The sequence below is a fragment of the Pneumocystis carinii genome, assembly GCF_001477545.1.
Source record: "Pneumocystis carinii B80 chromosome Unknown supercont1.16, whole genome shotgun sequence".
Classification (NCBI taxonomy): domain Eukaryota; kingdom Fungi; phylum Ascomycota; class Pneumocystomycetes; order Pneumocystales; family Pneumocystaceae; genus Pneumocystis; species Pneumocystis carinii.
This window is the reverse complement of record NW_017264728.1, coordinates 23,045-42,355: the sequence shown is the minus strand read 5'-3', so window position 1 is coordinate 42,355 and position 19,311 is coordinate 23,045. Positions and strand designations below refer to the sequence as shown.

Genomic DNA, 19,311 nt, shown 5'->3' with positions numbered 1-19,311 from the left:
TATTTAATTATATTATAAATATATAAATTCTGTTGCTTGTGATATGAATATCAATAACACTTTAGCTCTTGAAAATACTCGAATGATTAAAATATATGTTGAAATAGATCCTCGTGTAAGACCATTACCCATGATTATTAAATATTGGACCAAAAAAAAAATTATAAATGACACCGGTATGAGATTCTTATGAATTTAATTTTTATTTATATAAGCAGCTCGCGGATGTATATTGTCTTTGTACACTTGGATATGTATGATAATCAATTTTTTACAAATGAGGAAGTCACCTATTTTACCATCTCTCCATCAGCTTCCTCGTGAACAAAATGAAAGCACTCTAATTGAAGGTATAGATGTTAGTTTTTTTGATGATATAGACACATTTAAAGGCTTTGGTGAAAAAAATACAGAAAGCGGAGGTTTATTGTTTATATTTTTTTTGAAGATATGCTTATGAATTCAATTATGATCATTACTTTATATCTGTTAGACATGATCGTTATCTTTCAAAATCAGCAAATTGATGACATTTAACTCAAAATAATCGATTGTGCGTAGAAGAACCTTTCAACACGAAAAGAAATCTTGGAAATACTGCAAATGATACAACTATGAAAGGTCTTCAAATTGAATTCTGTAGAGAATTTCATCTTATAGCAAGTCATTGTGATCTTAAAGAAATTTATGCTGATTATATTTTTACTCATAAGAAAAACATTTATAAAATTAATACATATTCTCCTCCCGTATATTGTTAGATTTCGAAATCTAGTTATCCAAGTAATGCACTACATCTGAAAAATGACACATTATCATAAAAATAATTATAATATTCAAAAATTTCAATATCAACCATACTCGGATTATATAAATTATTTCTCATTGAATACTTATGGTCTTGAATTGCTTTATTTTTCCAATCCGCCAGATAAATCTATATATTATGACTTTAAAAGTCACGCATTTTTCTTCTATATTTCAGGTATTGGTCCAGATGAACTAATGAAATATTATCTTATAGAGAAAGAAAATCATTTACTTTCTTCTCAAGATATACTTCATTCACCTTTCCCTTTTTGGAAAAGAAATCAACATATTTGCAATTTAAAAGGTTATAATATCCAAAAAACAGAAACATCATTAAATTATCCACCATATTCTATTTATCACAAAAAAGATAACACTGATAGCGAGTTTCGCTAGCTTCTCACTTATACCACAATATATTCCTTTAGCAAAAGGTGTTTCTTGTGAATTAGCTATTGCTGAAAAAAAGAACTTAATGAGTTTCATAAAGAATTTATATCAGACTCGGAAAATTTTCGTAATACCTCCTACAAATATTTATTTCAAGATCAAGTATCTGAGTCTACTCCAAAAGTAGTTTCATTAAATAATTTCAGAAACTCTAAAATTATCCATTAATATGGCAACTTTTATTTCATTCCTGAATAAATGCAGTTACAATCAGGCAATTTTTTTAATTTTTATGAATCTAAAATAAATACGTCAATTATTTTATCAAATAATGGTTAATATTTGAAATGAAGAGCTTTTATTTATATACGTGCATTATTATTATATAAACGATGATTTTTGACAGATATGATAAATCTAATGCTAATGAAATTTAAGTAATCAATAGATTAGCTATGTTTTTAAGTTCGAATACATAGAAGAAATTATTAAATTATAACTCCATCAACATACTAATTTCTTACATTTCTTTGTAGGCAATATTAAAAGATAAAATTTTAAAAACAAATATTATAAGTAATTTTCTGATAAAATTCTAATATTTATTTATATATAATTGAAAAATAAAACTATTTTTCATCAACACTTCAAAACCATATAAATAAAAAAATTAAATGTAACATTAATTTTTACTATCATATTTTATAATTTATGTATCCTAATAAGTCTACAAATCTCAAATGTTATATGTTTTTAATAGCATTTTGAACAATAGATAATTTAGAATGTAGTTATATCCAACATCTAATTATTTTATTCTAACATCAATTTTTTATTATTTATAAATTTATGACATTTGCTTTTTTAGTCTTAAATTAAGATCATTAATTCTTTCATCCCATTCCAGAAAACAGTCATTAACAGCATTTATACCTATTTCATACCAAAGCTCCAAGATTTTTGCTATTCTTTTTGATAGATGATTCAATTGAATTTCAAAAGATTTAATAGCCATTAACATTATATGAAACTGTGGAATCTTAGAAGCAGCTTGAGAACATATATTTGAATCTGATATAGACAATTCTTTTATAGAAAGCATTTGAGACAAAACATTATTATATAGATGTAAATTTAAAAAAATTAATCGAATTTTTTCACTTTGAATAGTATTAGATGATTTAAATAAAGAAAAAACCTTTTCTTCTAAAAGAAAAGAGTAACTATTAACTATAAAAGTATGAATATTAGATAAATTAAAATATATACATACGAAAATTCATCATTTTTTTTAAAACTTCCGATTCTTTTACTAAATTATTAACTTTTGTCTCAATTAAATCTACATAACAAGGTATATTTAATGAAATAAACTCATCTGAAGTTATTTTATTCGAACCATAAACAATATTTTCTATTCTAGATAATCTTATTTCTATTATTTCTTTTTCAGTCATATAATAACACATCAAACATCTAGATCGATTTAATTTTTATTTACAAAAATTTAAATTTTTATTGTAAAAGATCAAAAATATATATGTATATGATTAAAAATTATTATATTATAATTACTATGTATAAATATTAAAAATAACTTTTAATATATCGTTTATTAAATAATATCTTTTAATTTTTTTAATATTAACTAGATATGCAAATGTACATTTTAACTCGTTTTAAAAAAATATAAAAAATGTGTAAATAGATAATCAATAGAAGATATATTTATTTAAAATATAAACATGAATATTTTATATTTCTATATATACATATGTATTGAAAACAATTGGTTACTAGGTTTTTTTAAAAAGGAGAAAACTTTAAATATATTATATAACTTTAGAAATAAATGTATAAAAGTTTTTTTTCAATTTCAGTCAAGTTTTACATAAACATAATTATCGTATTTTTATCTAATACTTTGAAAGATGTTTAAAAATATAAAGCATTTGTAATTCATTATAAAATTATTGTAATCAATTAAGAAAACACATTAAAGCTATATCTAAAAATAAATTTAATCTTTTATATAAAATTAAAAATTAAATAAAATAATTATATGTTAAAATTTACAAAAAAGCTCAACTTATAATGAAAAATCTTAAATAATTATATCTTGTAGAATTTTAATATATAAAATGTTTTATAAAAACATATAAAATACATCGAATTTTCATAATTAATTAATAGTATTATATAAAAATCTAAAAAATTTCATATGATATAAAAAGTATCAACTTTTTTCAAGGAAACGAATGTATAATTTTTAAAATATCATAAATATTTATTCTAACAATATAGAAAAAAATCTAAATCAATAAAGATAACAATTAATTTTAAACATATAATATAATACAACTAAAATTTAATAAAGTTGTACTAAAAACATTAATATTTATTCTATTAATAACTATTTCTACATATGATTCTAAAAATTTAAATATTTTTATAACAATATATATTAATACAATTCATAATATTCATTAAGTATAAATAAATAAATATATATTGAAAACTTGAATTTTAAAAATTTATTGTTTAAAATTATAAAACAATAAATACTATTTTTAAGGTATAAATTTTTCGAATTAAAGATTTTCGAAATAAAGGTAACATTCAAGACTTAAAGCAATTAAACCAAAAATTGATATAAAACATAAACAAAAAGCATAGAAATAGACTATGGGAATATCTAGTATCGTTCCAAGCGGAGTTATTACTGGCGATGATGTACTTAAACTTTTTAAATATGCAAAAGTATTTAAATTACAAAAAGTAAAAATATAAAGACTAACAATGAATTTTACAGGAAAATCAATTTGCTATTCCAGCGGTTGTAAGCTCAAATGGTATTTTATGAGAATATAATTTGACAAATTTAAAGAATTGCACATCATCATCAACCATTGTTGCTGTTTTAGAGGCAGCAAAAAGTAGCAATTCGCCTATTATTATTCAAATATCACAAGGAGGTGCTGCTTATTTTGTAAGTAATGTATGAATTATAAAACATTTTAATATTATAGGCGGGAAAAAGTCTTAACAACGATAAACAGCAAGCATCCATTGCCGGTGCTATTTCTGCTGCTTATTTTGTAAGAACTATTGCACCTTCTTACAATATTCCAGTAGTTTTGCATACTGATCATTGTTCTAAAAAACTTCTACCATGGCTAGATGGTATGATCGATGCAGATGAGAAATATTTCGAAATTCATAAACAACCTCTCTTCAGGTACATCCTAAAAATGTTTTTAAATGAATATGTATTAATATATATATACTTATAGTTCACATATGATCGATTTATCTGAAGAATCTAAAGAACATAATATTGAACTTACAAAACATTATCTTCAACGTGTAGCACCAATGAAACAATGGCTCGAAGTAGAAATTGTAATTTTTTCATATTTTTCTATAATTTTATACTGATTATTTATTAAGGGTATTACAGGAGGTGAAGAAGATGGAGTTAATAATGAAGAAGTTAGCAATGTTAAGTAATACACTAATAATAATTTTTTATATTTTTAAATACAATAGACTATATACACAATCTGAAGATGTTTTTGATATTTATTCTGCTCTATCAGCCATTTCACCTTATTTTTCTATTGCAGCAGCCTTTGGAAATGTTCATGGTGTATATGCTCCAGGAGGTTATTATTTTTCAATATATAGATATTTTTTAATAAAAATTAGGAGTATTTCTTCGTCCAGAACTTTTAAAAGCACATCAAGATTATGCCGAACAAAAACTTAACTGTGGCAAGAAGCCTATATTTTTTGTATTTCATGGAGGATCTGGATCTTCACTTGAAGAATATCACATTGCTATTGAAAACGGTGTGGTTAAAGTATAATATTATCTATTTCTGAACTATTACCAATTTCTAATGTAGATAAATATTGATACGGATACTCAATATTTTTATTTAGAAGGCGTTCGCAACTATATTTTATCTAAAAAAGAATATTTAATGTCTCCAGTCGGAAATCCGGAAGGATTAAATAAAGTAATATAATTTATATTTGAAAACATTTTAATAAAATTATAGCCAAATAAAAAGTTTTTTGATCCTCGTGTATGGCTTCGCGAAGGGGAAAAATCTATGTGCAAGAAAGTTCAAGTCCTTCTTAACGATTTTAAAACAATAAATACACTATAATTTTTTAAACTATAACAACGAAATTTAAAAAAAATGTAAATTTACTAATATTTTTTAATTTATATGATTTCAAAATACAAGATGGTTTATTATAATTTTAGAAAGAAAATAGTATTATTGTATATTTCTTATATGATTTATTATTTAAATTTTATATTTTAGCAAAAAGATTTTATCTATCAAAAACACTAGAAAAATTAAAATATTATAACAAAAAATTATTTAAATATTATTTAAACATGGGATATTCCTCCCATAAAGGAAAATGGTATTTCGATAAAGAAGATTTCAAATATACACCATCTGTAAATGACGGCTGGAGTTTAGAAAAAGAACAAATAGATAGAGGTAAAGGCGTTAATTTCATTATACAAGTAGGCTCTAAATTAAAACTGTAAATATAATTTTTTTAAAAAAGCAAAATTCTAATTAATTAGACCTCAACTTACACTTTCTACAGCAGCAGTTTTTCTTCATCGTTTTTATATGCGTTTTTCACTAGCTAAATATCACTATTATGTTAACATAAACTTTTTTTATATAAATTAACAAAAATAGGAAATTGCTGCAACATGCATTCTTTTAGCTACAAAAGTAGAAGAATCATGCAGGAAATTAAGGAATATAATTATTGCATGCGCAAAAGTTGGACAAAAAAATCCAGATCTTATAATTGATGAGCAGTCTAAAGAATATTGGAGATGGAGAGATGTGATTATATATAATGAAGAAATACTATTGGAAGCTTTATGTTTCGATTTAACAATTGATCATCCTTATAAAGATCTTTTAAAATATATAAAACATTTTGGTAGTAAACAAGATACAGCGAAATCTGCATGGGCTTTTGTAAATGATAGGTAAATCATAATTCTATGAAGAAATTCAACCTAAATCTCATATAATTCTAGCATTAGAACTACTATTCCAATAATCTATAAACCTCATACTATTGCAGCAGCAGCATTTTATTTTGGAACTAAACATACATCAACAGTAATTAATTCAATAGGAGATAGATCATGGTGGGAAGTTATAGATGTAGATATTAATGAAATAAAAGGCAAAAGAAAAACAATTTTATGAAATATACTAAACTTTATAAAGATGTATGTAGAATTATGACTAATCTATATGAATCTATTCCAATGCAAGGATTATATCCAACTTTACAATCAGATATTACGAAAATACCATTACAAAATAACTTTCCTAAGACTTCTGATCAAACAAAAGAATTATATCATGATCAAAGTAAAGGAATTAAACGAAAAAACGAAGATTCTTTTATTTTGAATACATCTAAAGATCAAGATAATGTTGTATCTAAAAAAAAAATTAGATGAATTGAAAAATAATGATCATCAGAATATTAAAAAACAAAAATAGTAATCCTGAAGAAAATCCTAATTTAGACGATGACTTAAGGATTATATTATTTCAAAGTTTTCTTAAAAAGAATGATCAAATCATACAATATATATTTTTTTAAAACAATTTAATGTATAAAAATTAACCTAATTAATACAATATAAAAATTATAAATTCAATATATATACTTAAACAAATCAAAATTAAATAATCATATTTATCATTTTATTTATTTCTTGTATGTTAAAATTATTCCAAATTTGCTAGCAGAACAAAATTTATTATACATTCATATATTGATTTTTCTTTAGCAAATAAATTTTAAAATACCTTAAGCTTTAAAATTCCATAGAAATATATTCTTAAAATTTATGTTTTTTTATTTAGCTATAAGAATTCTTTATTTAATCCTACCATAAAAATTTCATAAATTTAAAAATCGTTTACTATCAAAAAAATAAGACTTTGATTCTCATAAAAATAAGGATGTTTTTTATCCAATAAAAAATTTATAATTATTACTATCTAAAATATCTATAAAATAATAGATCTATAAAAAATAATAAAAAATCTAAAACACTTCGAATAAAAGAAAAAATATTTATTAATCTGAAGTAAAATTACAAAATCAAAATTATATAGACCATTATACATAAGGAAATTCTCAATTAGAAATATAAAATAATTATAATATTAATTAATGTAAGCAAAATTCAGAAAAAAAACTTTAAAACAGACATAAGAATTCATTAAAAAAAATATTACATTCAAATCCGAATTTTGAGAACAAATAATTATTTTTATAGCCTCTGTTAAAAAAATTATCTTTGTTTCATGAATGTATTTTGTTCTATAAAATCCATTCTTAATAAAGTCTAAATAATTTCTTAAAGTCATAATATATTAAATACAAATCTTCATAAAAAATAATTCAAAAAAAAAAAATACAAAATTTATTTTACTTAATCTAAAAAATTAAATATTATGCTCAAATAAAAAAAATCTAATATGTCTCTATTTTTTTATAATTCTGAATATTTCATCTTTATTAAATTCCACATTTATAAAAAATTACATTCAAATCAAATAATTATACAAAAATTATAAAAATAACATTTAGTAATATGTAATCTATTCATATATATTATTTTTATATAGACAACTCCTACGTTATTTATCTAATAAAAAATATCAAAATATACTAATTTTTTATATAATTTCAAAATATCAAGAACTTAAAGCAGTTTAAAAATCTAAATAAAAATGCCAAACAAAAAATATAAAATTTTTTCAACAAAAAATAAAAACGTCATTCAAAGTGCTATAGAAAAAATTAAAACAACAGAAAACCAAACTATTATACTATCTATTGCAGTATTTGCAGTAATTTTTTTAAAACTAAAGTTACCAAACATTAACAGATTTTAGAGTACAATAATATTTTTTCAAAGTAGCTGGGTAGAAATACTTATACCTCAAGTATATTCTTATTTCATAAACACATTTTCTAATTAAATAAGCTTTAATTTATATTTTATTAAATAATTCTTTACAAAAAAATATAAAAAAATAAACGTACATGCATTTCGAATTTTATTTTTTCAAAGCAAATAACATCAATTAAATGGAATTAAGCTTTTAAGATTCTTTTAACATTATTTTTATCTTATAATCTTTAAATATAATATTTTCTTATTTATAAAAATTATAACATGTCCACTTATCTAGAAAAATAAAAAATGATTTAATGCATAAAAAATCATTAAACTCTCAGAAACTTTTTTAAATAAATTCTAAGCTATTATAATTATATTTAAAATATTAATAATAGAAGTTAAAGTTTATAAATGCCTTTAAACTAAAAAATCCTATAAATATATTTAATATCAAAAAATCATATATATTACTTAAAAATCTCAGATAATAAAAGCAATTTAGGCTTTCAAAAGCATGAAAATGTCTTTGAATTTAAAATATCAGTAAAATAAATATAAAGTAAAATACAAAATTTAACATAAATAATTTTAAAATATACTCGATCCTATAAAAAATTCTAAAACTCTTATTTAATCATAATAAATACATAGATATTCATATTTAAACATCTCTTCAATAAAGTTACTTAAAGTAATGTCTAAATATATTTTAAGCATTTCTATCAAATCCTTTTAAAAAATATATTTAAAATTCTTCTAATTAATTATTAAATAGATTATTGCTTAATTCTTAATTATTCTTACTAGTAATCATTTTTTTGAATCAAAATATTAAAATAATTTCTCAATAAATTAAAACATAAAATTTATGACTTTAAAAAATTACTAAAACAAAAATCATTCTTTAAAAAATATTATTAAAAAAACAAAATTTTGTAACTTTTTTAAAACAATTCCAAAAAAAATCCAATATATTTTTTTAATAAAAAGAAAATAATAATAAAAAATTAATAAACATGTACTTCGCATTTTAAATTATACAAAAAAATAAGGACGCTAATTTTTTCATAATATCTTAAAATTACATAACATATAAGGATGTGTTTCTAATAATCATTAGATTTAAAACAACATAAAAATATAATTAACAAGACATATATAATTTTACTAGAATTCTAAAAATTCCATAATAAAAAAATTTATAAGTTCATTGAATTATCAATATCTATTTATTAGCAATTCTTAAAATACATTAAAAAACATATATTTATAATTTAAAAAAGCAACTTTTAAATAGAGAACTTTATTTTAATTCGAAGCATTAGATCTTTAAGAATATTTAAACGAGTGATTTATAATTTTTTTAGAAAAAAAACATAAAAAACGGATAATTATAATTTAATATATTTAACTTCATCTTACTTTTTTTTAAAAAATGTTTAAGCTTTTATTAATTGTAAAATATCGACTTTTTAATACTTTTTTAACAACTAAATATATTTTTTCAGGACTATTTATATCTATATTAATTTTATTAATACAATAATGACACATATCCTGAATGATCTACAAGGAAATTACAAATACAAAAATAAAACAAGAGTATCATATTTTTTATTTTTTTCTACAAAATAACATATAAAAGATATCATTAACATATATATTATCACAAGTCTTTTTTCATATAGTACTCAAACAACTTATAAAATAAATATCTTTAAAATTAGTTTAAAATAATATTTATATGATATAAATATCATAAATAGAGATTTTATAGTGGAATAATTTAAAATATTTCAAAAATATAATATTTCCCTCTTTTTTTCAAAACAATTACATCAAATAACACTTTAAAATTAAACTATATCAAAAAGTAATATTCATATCCTCTTTTAATTCCAAAAATGAACAAAACAATTATTTGTTAAAAATTAATACGTATTTATAATGAACGAAAGAAATAACAATACTCTTTAAACATTTTCAAACGATACGTAAAATCTCAATCAGTATATTAATTTAATATTTTATTAAAAAGATACATAATAATATATCCTAAACATTAAGCATAAAATATCACCAATCAAAAATGACACAACATTGTTCAAAATATTAATATTTTAATCTATAATTTTTCAAGGTAATTAAAACAATCATTGTATTCAAAAATAAGCAAACAATAAATAAAATGGACTAAAGACTACATAATACTTTTCTTATATTCTAGGGAATACTATATGCCATCAACTCTTAAATAGTTACATAGCCTAGAAATACCCAATATAGAAAAAACTCGATAAAAGTAAACAATTAAGCAATAAAAGATAATACAAAACAAGCAGTAATAGAAACCGAAAAATTATCCAATATAGTAATGATATATATATATATATTTATATCTTACGAACATGCCATTCATCAAATAAAAAACAATCATATTGCTAATATAAAACACAATTATTCATCATCATGTGTCGTACATGACACATGAGTATTACGCCATCGAGATTTTTCATCTTCAAATCGTTCCTTATCTTTTCTAGCTCTATTTTCGTATGGCTATATATACACATTAAAAAAACTACATAAAACTCACAATATTACCTGTTTGTCTTTAGAAGACAAATTCTTCCATCTTTCACCAAGAATTTTGCCAATTTGACCTATATTCCCGTCTACTAACCCCCCTAAAAAATATAAACAAATTCTTACCGAATGTTGCATCCGGATTCTCTGTTTTTACCAATTCCCTATGTTCTTGTGCGAAAAACATATAAGCCGATAACCCTCTCTTAGGAGCATCTGGATCTAAAACATATAAATCATAGCCTTTTCAACACATGGAAAAACCTTTTTTCGCCCGCTTCCCTGAAACTTTTTTAATTCCTCTTGATTTCGCGTCTTTTGGCATCTATTCAACGTTAGATACATATTCTTTAGATTTCCTATATATGTATGCGCGTCTAATATGCATAAAAATCAATTTCTTGCACATTTTTTACGCTTATACACGCATTTACCTTAACCAAAACGCCTCAAAATTCTCTAATTAAGTTAGTATACAAATTTCAACTGTATATGATTATATGCGGTCAATCACAACTTCTCTCTTTCAGGTTCTTTCTCTTAATAAAATCTTTATTTAAATACCTGAAGCTGTTTATCATGATCGACCAAAAATCTTACCAACGTTAAGAATGATAATAAAGATACGTTCCTAAGTGGAAGTAGTAATTTCCCACAGCTATATTAAGAAAGCAAACATCAGGAACACATCATACAGGACACATATTAGGTAAACCCTAACACTAATGATAGATAAGATTTATTAATTTAATTAAAGGAGAGACTAAATTCTAATTAGTCGATTTACTATCTATTTTAACGCTGCGATAACATGAATATGTTATCAATTTATTATTGATAATTTATTAGGGAAAATTACTAATATAAGACATTTAAATAGTTTTTGATCAACTAATTAATCATATTTTCCTTTTACTCTATATATAATATTAAAAATTACATATCCAAAAAGCAATATTAACTATACTTTTCAAGCTTCAGATTGATGAAGCATAAAAAACCTAAGTACAATAACAAATAGTCCCAAAATAGAGAAACCTATAAAGCTTATCTGAAGATAAACTGACTTATAATAAACTTATAATCAAATGTTATAAAACGCTTATATAACATCGAATATTAGCCAATATCTTTATATTTCAATTACAATTTTTGCAAATCTAATATAAATAGCCAACTCAAATTATTCAATAATAAAAAATCAATATAAATAAAAATTTAAACAAATTCATACAAATTATATTAAATGATCTCAAGGTCAGAATCAGAATTACAACATATATCGGATAACAATGAACATGTAATAGGTGAAATAGATGAATTGGACATAGAAGCCAAATGTCTGTATGGATTAAAACCAATTCGTTTAACAGATTGCGTGGAAAAAGGTTCGGGATACAATTTAGATGAATTCTCTAAAGAAACAGAAGAAATAGGATACGCTAATTTCGTATGAATTTTTAAAGAATCAGAAGCAACATTTCGAGAAACTTGTTCATAAGCAAGAAGCCGAGAAACCATATTAGATTCTCGCATTTGTTTCTGGCGTTGGGATCGCATTCTTTCAGCCATTTTAGCATCTAAAGCATCGCGTTTATAACCATAAAGAAAATTAGATATCATAAACACATTTCCGTTCCATGGATCATGAACCCAACCAGTATGTTCAGCCAAAAGTCCTTCTGCAGATTTAGGACCCTTACTATAACCTACTTTACTTGATATATATTTATTTTTTTTTGGAGAATAAAGCCGTGTACCAGTAGCAACTTCCATTCGCGCATTTCTAATCTTATGCATTCCTTGGTCAACATGAAATCCACAAACTTCTGAATGACGTCTATCTATCCATGATGTACACTGTTTTCCATCTCGTCTTAAAGCATTACAAAACCCCAAATCCCGTGATAAACCAAGTTCCAATAATGAATCATATTCATGAGATAAAACTAAACTAAAATCTCCAGAATCTATCTAATAATAAATTATTTAATGCAATAATTCATTTTTAAAACACGCCTTTTTAGGTTTCATAATTCCCGGATTCAAAATTGCTATAATATATCCAACCTGAATCTTCCAATACCGTTCAAATGCACCATCAAATAAAAAAAGATTTATTTCCCACTTTAAATTAGTCAACGTTAATACACAATATCTTGACTTTATATTCGTATTTTTTTTTCCATTTTGAATATATTTTGGTATCGACTTATACGCAATAATACCAATTACAATATAATCATTGTCATGATCAGGAAACTCATAAGTCGGTGCCGTTACTGTCTTTAATAATTCAGGTAATAAAAAAATCTTCTTTCCTTTAAAATAGAGTCTTAATTCATCATAAGAAATATTCCTTTTTGAAAGATAAAGCATTGAATATGGATCATAAGGATCTTCTGAAGAAAATAATTGCGCATTTTCTTTACTTTGAGAATCAGAAAAGATTTCTGGGTCTATCAATTTATTTTTTTCATTTAATGTTACAAAGCCTTTGGAAAGTTCCCTTTTTTGTATACCTATTATATTTCCATTCGTTTCCTTCTTTGATCTAAGATCAGAAAGCTTTTCTGAAAATGTTTTAAAAAGTTTAACAGACGAATCCACAGTTTTTTTTAAAGATATATTATAATCCAATTTTCCTAAACATTTTCAAACAAAAAAAACAACCAAAGAAAAATACCTTCATTGAAAGACTGGACATCCTTAGTAGACAATGTTAGTGATTTTACTACTTGTATTAATCAAACATTAACAAATCAAAACATTTATACCTGGACTTGGGCTTTTTGAGACTTGGACATAAACATCGTTTGGTCGTTTTCGCTTATTCTTCGTTTCTTCAAAAGAGGGAGAGTCTTGTGCATTTTTCAATTGAGATTGAAACCTTTTTCTATTGTCGCTTTGTTTTGTTTTATGTTTCAATAATGAGCAAGAAAAATCAGTCATCAGATTTCAAAACACAAAATTTAAAACAACATACGAAATAAGACAAAAATATAGAACTGAATAACAAAAAATATTTTTAATTGATATCAATGCCTTAAATTTTACTTTTAATAAAAACACGATAACGTTTCAAATAAATTCTTAACGATAACCCCGTGAAAATTGAAACTTTTTGAACATATGACAAAAATAATTATTAAGCCTAAACATTTTTTAAACGGGGAAATAACAGAAGAACAGATAATTGCACTTCCACATCCTAAAACACAAATACCTGTTCGCTATCTTATTCAAAAACCACAACTTTTACAATTAATTAAAGTCAACGATTCTTACAAAAAAGGAAGCTGGTTTATTAATAACAATATTGTAAAAGGTAATTCTTTATATATTAAACGGCTCATTTAAGTTTATTCAAAAATAGATGGTACTATTTACCTTGCAACACCGTTCGATCTTGTATTTTTTGCAATCCCCGTTCTTGAAAAGACATATAAGGGAATTAATTGAAAAAAAAACACGTATTCCCTTATAACTAATACCTTCTAGAAATCAGAGTATTTAGGAAAATATCTTCTTATGGATGATATTTTAGATCTTTTTTCAGAATACCACTTTCCTATCCTTATTTCATCTTTAGGTCCTCAAATGAAATACGCTATTCGTTCTATTTGTCATGAACTTGATTCATCTCCATCATTTTTTCGTTTTGACGAATCTCTTTTACTGAAAATTATGAGAACTAAAGTTAAAAAGGTTGCATCTCATTTGCCCAAAAGTATTGAATTTGAAGCTATAATTAAAAACTTTACGGATAATATTCAAGAAAGAGAACTAAATGACGAAAAAAAAACTAGTGAACTGGAAAAAATCATCCAATTAGCACGTATAAAGGCAGCAATGCAGTTAATTAATAACTATTTACCCGTTAAATATGCAAATCTTCTTCTTCAATCAGAAGAGTACATTTTATTCATTTATATTCTAACTTACTTGCTGAAATATATAGTTTTACTCCTTTATCTTTATATTTACAAAAGTTACAAACTCATCGAGCTAGTACTTTTCTTATACAAAACACCAATCACTTTACAGCTGATTTCTATTTAAAAAAAGATACAGTTTCTAAAGAAAAAAATACAAATAAGAGAAGTTCTGAAAGTAATAATACTAAAATACAGAAAAAAATTGATACAAAACAAATGAATAAAATTACTTCTTTCTTTAAAACGCAAAATAGGAATTAATTTTTTTCTATTAAATATTCTTATGTTGTTTATAAAGCATAATACCAAATAGGTTATCTTCATTAAATTAAATCCTCTTAATTTAACTAGATGCATTTTATTGAATTCAATCTATTTAGAAATTGCAGTATATTCAAAACTGTTAAGTATTATTAATTCTTATAAAATTAAATTATATCCTGAACTTTCTATTTATAGAAATACATTTTTTATCTAAGTATTTAAAAAGACAAAATATTAATCATCCATTTTTAATATATTTTACATCAAATTATATATATTTTTCAATTCTGCGCTTATATCAAAGATATAAAAGCTTAAATTTATTTAATTTCCATCAAAATTAACTAATATTATCTTATTTTTTTATAATTTTACTTTAAATTTACAATTTATAAAAATACAATATCTACAAATTCATAAATATATTGCCTATATTAATTTTTTATAAACATTTAGATAAGTCACTTTTGCTAAATAACCTCTATAATATCTTTCAAAAAATATCTAAGAAAAAAACCTTAACAAATTCATCTATTATTCAAATCATAATATATCTTTGTTTTTTGTTACACAATAAAATTATTATATATATTATATTTCTCTTATGCTTTAATGTTATTTTTTTCTATCATTTATCAATATTTTTAGAACGAAAGATATTGAAATTTATATACGTATTTCAAAATTTTAAAAAAAATTTTCATAAAAAATTAATTTTTAAATTGATTTATTTCACTAATATTTAAAAATTCTTGTATTAAAGACTGCTTTTTTTTTAAATGTCATATTTTATCAAAACTTATTGTAAGATGATTCAACAAATTATATTTTTTTACAAAAAATTGAATTTAATCTAGACTTTTAAAAACTAATTTTTTTTAAAAGAATTCTATGACACTTTCTGGAAAAAACAATGGAACAATAGCAGTATCCTCAGCATCATCTATAGGTCTTCTTGCAGAACTTTCTCGTGTTAGAGATAAATTTGAACGAGAAAAATTAGAGAAACTAGATAAACCCAGCAGCTCTAATGAAAAAAAGGCATGAAAAAAACAAGAAAAAACAAAAACAAAGACTTATATTAGCTAGAAAACGTTATTGACAAAATCAAATATAGGTATAGAATATCGCGCAGCAAAAGATAGATATGAACAAGAGAATATTTTGGAACATGAAATTAAAGCATCAAGAACGGCTTTGAAGAGAAAAGCTATTCAATATCAAATGATGAAAAGAGGTGCTCATGATATGAGCATAAAAGGTGTAATGGCAGAGAATTTACTTGTGGATTTTGATAGAAAATGGGCAGAGCATCAGGAACTTGAAACAAGTTCATCCTCAGAAAGTGAAGTAGATGAAGAAAACAATCCATGGGTCGAATATATTGATGAATTTGGAAGGACAAGGAAAGTACGTAAAGTGGATTTACCTAGGGCAATTACACCGGAAGAAGAAATTCCTAAAAATATTATTTATGGAGACTTTATCCAACCGTTTAATCCAGATGAAGAGCTAGTCCAAAAAATTCTTGAAGAGCCTGATGAATGTAATAAACAGCATTTATCTATCTCTATATATGTATTTAATATTAAATAGCAGCAGAAGCATTTTATGATTCAACAAAAGAAATTAGAACAAAAGGTGTCGGATTTTATCAGTTTTCGAAAGACGCACAAAAAAGAGAAGAAGAAAGAAAAGCTCTTGAAGAAGAGCATAGACTTACAGAGCTAATGAAACAAAATTTAGAATGGGCGTACGATAAAAGACAAAAAAAGCTAAACGAAAGAAAAAAAGAAATAGAAAAAAGGAGGCATAAAAATATAGGAGAACAATGGTTAAGTAACACTATGGACATATATTCATTAGAAAAATGTCAAAAAAATTAAAATTTAATAAATATTTCACAAACTATAAAAAATATTAAAAACTATTACAAGTATACTAAGAATAATAATCATAAATACATAAATGCTTTACTTGTACTAGAAACAAAAAATAATGAGCATTTTCATAAATAATACCAAAACTCATCTAATTGTTGCTTTAATAGTTTCTAAAATCTCAAATATTATTTTTTTGCATCAGTATCAAATCATTTCCTTTAAATACCAATCTATATAAAAAATGGTAAAAGCAGTTAGAAAAAAGATCATTAATATATTTTTAAAATAATTTAAACAATTTTTATTGACAATCACATTATGATTAAAAGTAAAAATTTAAAAAATTTTAAATAAAAATCAATATTAAAAAAACATGAATCTATATACTAAAATATCCTTTTCAAATAAATTAATCAAACAGTATATTCTCTACGATATTTTTCATCAATTTTAACAAGATAATATGCATTTAAAGCTATATTAGAAATATCACCATGTGGAATATAGTCTTTTGCAAGATATGCTTGTTCTCGAAGAGATATCATCTAAAATTTTAACTATGAATCTTAGAATTATAAAAAATATACTCTTTCAAATTCTACAGGAGACAATACTTTCCTATTTGCTAACTTTGCCTTTAAATCGAGAATCTTTACAATATAAGATATATCATCACGAATTGTAAAACTAAAAAAAGTAGCAGCCAATCCAGAACCATATGAATAAGCTCCTATACGTTTTCCAACCTAAATTAAGTTATACATAGCATATACATAAAAATATATAAACCATACAAGTTTAGAAGGTAAAACGTTACTTAAAAGACTTGCCAAGCAGCCGTATAAACTAGCTGTATACATATTACCAACATTTTTTGATACATCAAGACCGATTTTAACACGTGACTCAAAACGTTTTTTACTAAGATTAATGAATTGCTTCTCGAGATCTTTATCTACCAAGCTAGATTGATATTCTATGTCAGCAAAGTGTTTTACACTTTCAAATTCTGGATGATCCTGATTTTCCATAAAATCATTATACATTAGCCTGGCATATGCTTTTTGAACAGATTTGCATGTAGGAGAATGAAAAATGCAATAATCAAAACGGTCTATAGGTAGTGAACATGTTGCATTACAATTCATATCACCAAGATTTCTTCTAATAGAATATTTCTTATTATAAGTTTTATAAGCATTATCAATAGCTCGAGTATAACATGAAATAGAATAATGTCCTTCTACAATGGGATATTCAGAAGTAAAATCAGGCTTATAAAAATCATAAACATGATCCATATAAGTCCCTCTAAGACCTACAGTAGAATCAAAATTAGCCATGCAAATATGTATAATATAGCTTACCAGAGTCTAGAACAATAGGTGCATCTTTTCCAATAATCATAGCAACACATCCTGCACCACCTGTAGGCCGTGCATTTCCTTTTGAATAAAGAGCGATATCACCAGCAACAACAATAGCATCTCGACCATCCCAATTTTCAGATTGAATCCAATTGACGGCATTAAAAAAAGCATTGGTACCACCATAACATGCATTTATAGTATCTATACCCTCAATATCATGGTTAGGTGAAAACAATTGCATAAGAACGGTTTTAACAGATTTAGATTTGTCAATTAAAGTTTCTGTACCTACTTCTAGTCTTCCAATATCATTAACATTAACATTATAATTTTTAATTAGTCTCGAAACTGTTGTCAAACATAATGAATAAATGTCCTCCCTATCATCACAAAAACCCATCATTGTTTGACCAAGACCTTATAGGATTCATTTAACGTATTATGTTAAATTAAACGTACCAATTGTATATTTTCCTGAGGAAACCTCATCATACTTTTCCAAATCTTCTTGTAATACACACTGTAACATTATTATATTTCATTTATTCAAAAATACTAATAAACATCAATTATACCAGTGAAGGAAAGTAAATTTCCATGGCTGAATAATCAATTATTTGTTCTTTTCTAGAAAAAATAAACAACACACCTTTAATGCCAACATTCTTTGGGGACTCCAATATTCTCATCAGAGAAATATGTTCTTTCTTTAAATTCTAAGACTAATTTTCTTATATTCAAAAGAACTTGATACTTTTTTTTTAAAGCTTCGATCTCATCAATTTCCAAAGACTTGAAAAAAAGACTTTAATAATTCATGATTATTAAATTTTTAAATAAATAACATAAATATACACAAATACATAATAAAATAGAATAATTTTTTATTACAGATTAAATTATAAAGACTTTTATGTTCTATTTTTTTATAAATAGAAAATTTTAAATAATAAAGACAATTTCAAAATACTAGAAACACTATTTAATACATTTCCTATGTACTTATAAGCAAATAATACTTCATATAAAATTATGACTATTTCATTAAAATTTTTAAATATTTATATTTAAAAAAGATTATCTCTAAA

The 19,311-nt window shown here is 23.5% G+C and overlaps 10 protein-coding genes across 10 annotated transcripts; 6 read left to right on the top strand and 4 right to left on the bottom strand.

Moving 5' to 3' along the window:
- Positions 1 to 43: 43 nt before the first annotated feature.
- Positions 44 to 761, top strand: T552_03323 (hypothetical protein; the record flags this gene model as incomplete). Its single annotated transcript, XM_018371831.1, has 3 exons — positions 44 to 176; positions 219 to 422; positions 562 to 761. The coding sequence occupies 3 exons, from the start codon at positions 44 to 46 to the stop codon at positions 759 to 761; spliced, it is 537 nt and encodes a 178-aa protein (XP_018224320.1).
- Positions 762 to 804: 43 nt separating this feature from the next.
- Positions 805 to 1,206, top strand: T552_03322 (hypothetical protein; the record flags this gene model as incomplete). Its single annotated transcript, XM_018371830.1, has 1 exon — positions 805 to 1,206. The coding sequence occupies one exon, from the start codon at positions 805 to 807 to the stop codon at positions 1,204 to 1,206; it is 402 nt and encodes a 133-aa protein (XP_018224319.1).
- Positions 1,207 to 2,002: 796 nt separating this feature from the next.
- Positions 2,003 to 2,687, bottom strand: T552_03321 (hypothetical protein). Its single transcript, XM_018371829.1, has 2 exons — positions 2,474 to 2,687; positions 2,003 to 2,430 (listed from the first exon to the last, which is right to left on the bottom strand). Exons 1-2 carry the CDS (start codon positions 2,667 to 2,669, stop codon positions 2,048 to 2,050), a joined length of 579 nt encoding a protein of 192 aa, XP_018224318.1. The 5' UTR covers positions 2,670 to 2,687; the 3' UTR covers positions 2,003 to 2,047.
- Positions 2,688 to 3,839: 1,152 nt separating this feature from the next.
- On the top strand, positions 3,840 to 5,420 carry T552_03320 (fructose-bisphosphate aldolase, class II). Its single transcript, XM_018371828.1, has 10 exons — positions 3,840 to 3,960; positions 4,013 to 4,039; positions 4,088 to 4,189; positions 4,230 to 4,438; positions 4,494 to 4,602; positions 4,651 to 4,706; positions 4,750 to 4,865; positions 4,909 to 5,063; positions 5,109 to 5,222; positions 5,265 to 5,420. Exons 1-10 carry the CDS (start codon positions 3,886 to 3,888, stop codon positions 5,373 to 5,375), a joined length of 1,074 nt encoding a protein of 357 aa, XP_018224317.1. The 5' UTR covers positions 3,840 to 3,885; the 3' UTR covers positions 5,376 to 5,420.
- A 194-nt stretch (positions 5,421 to 5,614) lies between these two features.
- Positions 5,615 to 6,721, top strand: T552_03319 (hypothetical protein; the record flags this gene model as incomplete). Its single annotated transcript, XM_018371827.1, has 5 exons — positions 5,615 to 5,769; positions 5,813 to 5,894; positions 5,934 to 6,235; positions 6,287 to 6,416; positions 6,446 to 6,721. 5 exons carry the CDS (start codon positions 5,615 to 5,617, stop codon positions 6,719 to 6,721), a joined length of 945 nt encoding a protein of 314 aa, XP_018224316.1.
- A 3,872-nt stretch (positions 6,722 to 10,593) lies between these two features.
- On the bottom strand, positions 10,594 to 11,389 carry T552_03318 (hypothetical protein). Its single transcript, XM_018371826.1, has 6 exons — positions 11,369 to 11,389; positions 11,203 to 11,227; positions 11,033 to 11,093; positions 10,895 to 10,990; positions 10,787 to 10,845; positions 10,594 to 10,741 (listed from the first exon to the last, which is right to left on the bottom strand). The coding sequence occupies exons 3-6, from the start codon at positions 11,091 to 11,093 to the stop codon at positions 10,640 to 10,642; spliced, it is 318 nt and encodes a 105-aa protein (XP_018224315.1). The 5' UTR covers positions 11,203 to 11,227; positions 11,369 to 11,389; the 3' UTR covers positions 10,594 to 10,639.
- A 577-nt stretch (positions 11,390 to 11,966) lies between these two features.
- On the bottom strand, positions 11,967 to 13,764 carry T552_03317 (hypothetical protein). The gene is made up of 4 exons (XM_018371825.1): positions 13,546 to 13,764; positions 13,455 to 13,502; positions 12,788 to 13,413; positions 11,967 to 12,742 (listed from the first exon to the last, which is right to left on the bottom strand). Exons 1-4 carry the CDS (start codon positions 13,718 to 13,720, stop codon positions 12,011 to 12,013), a joined length of 1,581 nt encoding a protein of 526 aa, XP_018224314.1. The 5' UTR covers positions 13,721 to 13,764; the 3' UTR covers positions 11,967 to 12,010.
- A 136-nt stretch (positions 13,765 to 13,900) lies between these two features.
- T552_03316 (hypothetical protein) lies at positions 13,901 to 14,967 on the top strand (the record flags this gene model as incomplete). The annotated part of the gene is made up of 4 exons (XM_018371824.1): positions 13,901 to 14,096; positions 14,145 to 14,197; positions 14,270 to 14,682; positions 14,730 to 14,967. 4 exons carry the CDS (start codon positions 13,901 to 13,903, stop codon positions 14,965 to 14,967), a joined length of 900 nt encoding a protein of 299 aa, XP_018224313.1.
- Positions 14,968 to 15,827: 860 nt separating this feature from the next.
- T552_03315 (hypothetical protein) lies at positions 15,828 to 16,902 on the top strand. The gene is made up of 3 exons (XM_018371823.1): positions 15,828 to 16,011; positions 16,060 to 16,516; positions 16,567 to 16,902. The coding sequence occupies exons 1-3, from the start codon at positions 15,862 to 15,864 to the stop codon at positions 16,854 to 16,856; spliced, it is 897 nt and encodes a 298-aa protein (XP_018224312.1). The 5' UTR covers positions 15,828 to 15,861; the 3' UTR covers positions 16,857 to 16,902.
- A 318-nt stretch (positions 16,903 to 17,220) lies between these two features.
- T552_03314 (hydroxymethylglutaryl-CoA synthase) lies at positions 17,221 to 18,957 on the bottom strand. The gene is made up of 7 exons (XM_018371822.1): positions 18,873 to 18,957; positions 18,799 to 18,824; positions 18,683 to 18,743; positions 18,221 to 18,640; positions 17,648 to 18,171; positions 17,441 to 17,599; positions 17,221 to 17,398 (listed from the first exon to the last, which is right to left on the bottom strand). The coding sequence occupies exons 1-7, from the start codon at positions 18,910 to 18,912 to the stop codon at positions 17,267 to 17,269; spliced, it is 1,362 nt and encodes a 453-aa protein (XP_018224311.1). The 5' UTR covers positions 18,913 to 18,957; the 3' UTR covers positions 17,221 to 17,266.
- Positions 18,958 to 19,311: the final 354 nt, after the last annotated feature.